Here is a 6,000-nt window from a genome sequence, read left to right as displayed (position 1 = left end):
TATGAAGCTAGTGGTATTATTAATCGGGTCAGAATGGGAAAAGCCGCCGAAAAGGAAGATCAAAATAAATTGGAATACTGCTGTGGACAAAAAAAAAAAAAAAAAAAAAATGATGAGAACGGGGATAGTAGCTAGAGATCATGAAAGTAAAGTGATGGCATAAACGTGCACTACAAAGCCACACATTTTTTACCCACCAAAGTATCATGATAGGAGGAGATATGGTGAAATTAAATTCTTGCTTTGCGAAAAGACATGAGTTATTGGAGCAGATATGTGCATTTGATGAGATGAATAATGCCAAAGTCCTTTTGAACAGTAGTCAGTCGTGGTCTATGGGACATGTTATAAGAAATACGAATGAAGAGGCCCATAAGGTAGCAAAGATGGTTAGTTAACTTAGTTATAAGTCCTTTGACTAGGTTTGAATAAAATATTTTTCCATTTTAATGAAACTCTCCGAGATTCTATAAATAAATAAATAAATGGAGGGGTGAGAAATGAGAATGATTAAGTGGACGTACCCTTCTCGTTCGACCGTACAATGAGGCCATAATAAAAGGGGTATTAAATAATAAATCCAGCAACGGAACTCTCTAGTCGCTACCACTGTGTCTCTTCGCACAACCCTGGATAAAAGAAAAAGTTACCTCTTCTCTTCCCATCACATACACCTTTTATTTTCGTCTCTTTTCCTGTCCACTTTCCTCATCATAGCTCAACTTCTTGTTCTAGATACAATATTATACATATAAACAAAAAGGTTATTGTTCTAGCTCAAGATTGATTCTTGAAAACCCAAACAAGAAGAAAACCCAGAGAATGCTATTGAACTCTCCAATGACCCAGCTGAAAGAATCCCCAGCTGCACCCTTTGCTTCCTTGTTTCACCATCATAGGGACTTTTGCAAGTTTGGGTATTCTACAAGGAGTTTTTCTGAGCATAACCACCGGTTCAAGATTGTTGGGCAGTCTTTGGGGGATAAATGGAAGATGAATGACATAAATGCTAGTGAGTCTTTCCTCTTATGTTTTGTTTAAAAAGTTCAAATTTTTTGTTTTTTTTTTTTTGTTTCAGTTTCTGGGTATATATTCATTGATGAAGCCAATCACTCAGTTTTACTTGTAAGTATGACTAGCAATATTAAACCAAGCAGAGCGTCAGCAAAATTCTACCTGAAGACTTTAAAATCATATACAAGAAAAAAAAATATAGAAAATTTCAACTACTATGCTAAGTTTCATTAATTGTTTTTTTTTTTTTTTTTGTTGGTTTTATTATTTATTGTTATCGGTAGACAATAATACAATAAACTGGAAAAAGTTGTTGTGCAGAAATGATTGCAATTGAAATTCATAGTCTCAAAGAAAAAGCAATTTAACTCATGAAAAATGGCCTTTTAATGTGGTTTATTGAAATGGGCAAGTCTCAATCTTCATTGGGATTCTTGGTGCATCTTTACAGCCACTTCATCTCACAGCATGCCCTGATGCTAGTACAAATTTTTGTAATTTATCTCTTCTGTAAAAGCCTTTAGTTCCTTTCAAAGCGTCCTCTATTGCAGAGTGTCTTCTCGAGGTTGTGCACAAATTATTTCACTCTGTGTATACTATACCATCATAGTTTGCTGAGTGCTTAGAGAAGTTTCTTGAGGTGTCTCACAAGAAGAATTCAAGTATTAGTTGATGGATTGGAGTAAAGTTTACTCACCTGATCATGTTGGAGGCTTGGGGTTGAGAAGGATAAGTCTTTTTGATAAGGCCCTTCTTTGTAAATGGTGGTGGAGATATGCTGTGGAAATAAAAATCCTTCTTAGGCTTGTAGGGGAGCAAAAATGTGGTGGAAGGGAGGTTGGACTACTAAGGTGCCTCATGGTGTAGATGTTGGACCACAAGATGTTCAGCAGCAGATATTGGCAGAAGCATGAGCAATAGTTTAGTTGCTATAGGATCAAGATTAGGAGATTTTTTTGGAGTAGGAATTTGGTTTCATCTGCTATAAAGAGTAGAAGATTGAGACAAAATAGGCAAAGTGCGTATTTTGTAATCAATCTGTGATATTCGCCCCAAGTGGAGTTAGTTCAGTGTTGAATTATCAGTTGTCCATCAATTGTTATCAGCCAAAGATGTCCCGCTGATCGTTTGGAGCAACTCTTTGAGCATATGTTGCAGCAAGTTGCAACATTACATAATGAGGCCAGAAGTTTATCCTTAAGGAGGAAACCTGCAGAAGAGAAGACAATGGGGGAGAAGAAACCAAAGGAGGAGAAGATGAGATGATAGATGAGAAACAGCCAAAGAAGCCGGTGAAGGAAAAGAAAAAGGAAAACACGAAACCAGCAATGGCTAGAAAGAAGAGGAGGAAGCGATATTACACTCTTGAGCATAAGCTAGCACCCGTGTGGAAAAAGATGAGGTGTTATAGTATTGTGAAAGAAGACAGATCCAAGTTTGTGACTGAAGCTCTCCAAATGATGAAGAGCAAAATTCCTAAAATTACAAGATCCCATATCTCTTCTCGTCACATGGTTGGATTAGTTATTGTTCAACATGAATAAGAGTTAGCACATGTGACACAAAAAAAAATGGAACTTTTGATGGAATTATATTCCACAGAACTTTGATTGTTTAAGGACCAGGTCTCATTGAGAGAGAGAGCTGGTTAGTGAATGTAATACAATGGGGGGGTGGGGGGTTTGGGGGGGAACAACAAATATTGGTAGAAGGTTTGGAGTAGGATTTGTCTACAATAGTCTTTGTAGGAGTCAATAAGCTTTGATGAGGAGTACCAGTTGGTTGTTTTGAAGAATTCTCTTCTTGTGCGAACTTACTCTGAAAGAGATTTTTTTTTTCTTCATTGCTTTGTACTTACTCCTTTCTTGTACTGTTTTCATTTATTATGGAAAAAGGAAAAAAAATGGTATTACCTTGAGAACGGATAGGTAACGTAATTCTTGGTGGTAAAATACCTCACTTTTGGCATATGTGAATGATTTAACCATCCAATGCAAATTTTAAGGTTTCCAAGCTGACGCCTAATGCAAGTCTAGTCTGTTGGAATCTTATACGTCCTGCTGCTGATTGTTCTTGAAATAGTCACTTTATTCATCTACTTGATGTTTTTAGTTCGTTATATTATTAAGTTTCAGAGTCTTATCGCTATGATGTCGTCACCAGCTTTCTCAAGCCAATAAACTGATAAAGACCAGAGGAAAGCTTATTTTTTATAGCTGAACTTCTCTTCATTGCTTGTCTAGGTAAGAAATTGGCCTACTAGCATCGACAATAAAATGGGTTCAAATTCTTAGTTTCTGATTTAAACTTTTTGGTTTTCTCTCTCTCGTTTCATAGTGCAATATATTCATCATCAAGCAGTACTTGTCGAACTTAGAAACTTATATGTTTTACTTTATTAAGTGCATGGCAGGATAATACTTATCCAAAAAAAAAGCATGGCAGATAATAAGAAAGGAAAAACAGTTTACATGCATCTTTCCTCATCTGTTGGGGTATTTTCTGACTGTGGAACCTTTTCTAGTTTCATTGGTTGATCCTTTCTCTTTGAAAATCAAAAAATCTGTTTGCATGCTTATATTGAAAGAGAGAAAAATTGATGAACAGCTTTATCTCTGATGTTTTCAAATTGAAAAATGTGCATCCATCCCCTGCTGAGCTTTGAGGTATGAGTCTCACTGGCTGTCTTGCTTCTTTTTTATGGGAACCCACAATGACGAACAAAAATATGCTAGAAATAATAGCTCATTAGGAGAGTTCAGAAGACTCCAATTGGGGTTGGAGAGAAAGCACAAACAAGTTTTATAGCTCATTCGGAAACTGTTCTAACATACTACTTCTAGTCTACTCCTACGGATAAACCGAAGACTTAAGACTAAAGAAAACAATAAGACTTCCACTGCTGCTAAGAAGATAAATAGAACTAGGACTTCTACTACTGCTAGGACTACTACTGTTAGTTGACTATTCCTTAGAGAGTCCTTCTACTGCACGTTGGAGTCCTTCTTCTGCAGTTGGACTTCTATTTTTGCATGCCCTGTGGGACATCACTTGGTCTTCTACTGCTTGCTCTTCGGTTCCTTGAAGCTAATGTGGCCTCTTGGTCCTACGTGGCAATGAGTTGTTATCGCTTGTGATATAATCTGGCATCTATCAATTAGGGTGTGTTTGAGATTATGATTTCGCAAGAATAATCTGTGTTTTTAAAATATATCGTAAAATGTAAGGCGTTTGGCACTGCGATTTAAAAGGCACTTAATTTAAAATAGGAAAAAAATATGCGCTTTCTATAAGCAGGCTAGAAGGTACTTATTTGAAAATGCGCGAATTTAAATTAAAACCATGATTTCGCATAACAAATATTTGATAAAAAAAAAACACTTTTTAACATGTTTTATTAAATGCCTTTGCGATTTTAAAAAGTAGCGATTTAAAAAACACAATTTTTAAAATCACACTTATTAAAACTGAAATCCCAAACGGACCCTTATTAGTATTGAATGAAATAGGAGGAACCTGTATATATCAAGTAATGGAACAACATATTGGATTTGCGATTTGGAAAGACATTGCCAACTGGCCATATGGGATAAGCTACATCTGTGTTAGAGGGGATTGAGGTACAGATATCAGTGTGCCTTATAATTCTTCTTCTTCCCTTATTTTTTTGGCTCGATTTGGAAAATTTCATGATATATCTAATCTGGTTACTGTCTTTTGGACTGTGTTCAGTTCTGGTATTTATCCAACAGTTTGTTTCTTGACAGATGCAGTGCAAGAAAGATTAAGCCTATGGCTATTGAAGACCCAAAACTTTTTTAATGAAGTGACTTCTCCACTTGTAAAACCTGGTCAAAGTAGAAAGCCTGATCCTGGAGATGCTTTTGATGCTCAAGATATGGGGGACATATTTGTGGCAGAACAGACCATTCATAGCAGGACACCAAATGGGATTCTCTCTTTAGCCGCTATTGTATCAATTGAGCAATTTAGCAGGTTAATATTTTAATTTGAAGTTTCTTATATGGGTGTCTCCTATGTTATCTGTTGTTTAGTTGTAAAACAATGAAGTATGTTAGTATGACACTCGTAACTTTTTTACCTTTTACTTTACAATGAAAACTTATATTAAGAGAGGGAAAGAAAGATAAAAAGAAGGAAGTGCTATTCCCTGCAAACTAGAATGTAGCAATGAATTAAAAGAAAAAAAAAAATGCATGAAGAAGGAAAGTAATATATTTCCATCATGTTAGCTAAGAACTCCTCCTCCTCGGAATATATGATAAACTTAATTTGATTGTGAGAAAAGAACATAAAACCCAAGATCACAATTTTCATTCATGATTGCTAGTATTAAACAAGTGTATGAGAGAAGTTAAATGACAACTTTTCGGTGGTTGGAACTCATTCTGATAAAGTTATATGGATGATTTCATTGAATGGAATTATATCGAGTTAAATGAAATTACTATGCTTTATCTAAGTTTGTTATATGTAATGTCACAATCCAGAGAAAATGTTAGCCATATTTGAGTTATACCTGAAAAGTACTAGTCAAAGTTATAGCTGGAGTTTCCTAAAATCACTTATAAAGTTAAGTTTGATTTAGTATACAATCAATGTGGGACTTAGCACATGCCAACATTCACAATCCTCACATTCAATATGGGACTTAAGATACACTTTCATAATTTAGAGTATCATAGCCTCAATCAAATCTCTGACGTCCTCATCGGGGCCCATATCGAGTTGCAGTGCCACATGATATTACTTGGTTAGTTTCAATATCATTTATTTATTTTAGTAAGTATTTCAATATCATTTATTACAACACTAGGAAAGTGACAACTATATTTGTGCTATCGACAAAAGGACTAGTTGAAGTTTTAATTGAAGCTCATTGGAATCATTTATAAGGTATAGTTTCACTTAGTACAAAACCAATGTAAGAATTTACATATGCACACCTTCAAATCCATACATTCA

General features: G+C 35.3%; 1 protein-coding gene across 6 annotated transcripts in view; it reads left to right on the top strand.

Annotated features, from left to right (window-relative positions):
- The first annotated feature begins 602 nt into the window (after positions 1-602).
- Positions 603-6,000, top strand: part of LOC132179465 (chromosome-partitioning protein, putative (DUF639)) — a 33,221-nt gene continuing 27,823 nt past the window's right edge. For 5 of the 6 annotated variants that reach the window (XM_059592213.2, XM_059592207.2, XM_059592220.2 and 2 more), the window contains exons 1-2: positions 603-1,012; positions 4,782-5,010. In XM_059592213.2, coding sequence (XP_059448196.2) covers positions 823-1,012; positions 4,782-5,010 — 419 coding nt within the window. In that variant the 5' untranslated portion in view covers positions 603-822. Of the gene's footprint in view, positions 1,013-3,177; positions 3,258-4,781; positions 5,011-6,000 lie in introns of all 6 variants that reach the window. The other variant, XM_059592242.2, reaches the window with a different exon arrangement.

Source organism: Corylus avellana, chromosome 2, assembly GCF_965113065.1.
Source record: "Corylus avellana chromosome 2, dhCorAvel1.hap1.2, whole genome shotgun sequence".
NCBI lineage: Eukaryota > Viridiplantae > Streptophyta > Magnoliopsida > Fagales > Betulaceae > Corylus > Corylus avellana.
Note: the sequence above shows the minus strand (reverse complement) of the source record. Positions and strands in the feature narration are given on the sequence as shown.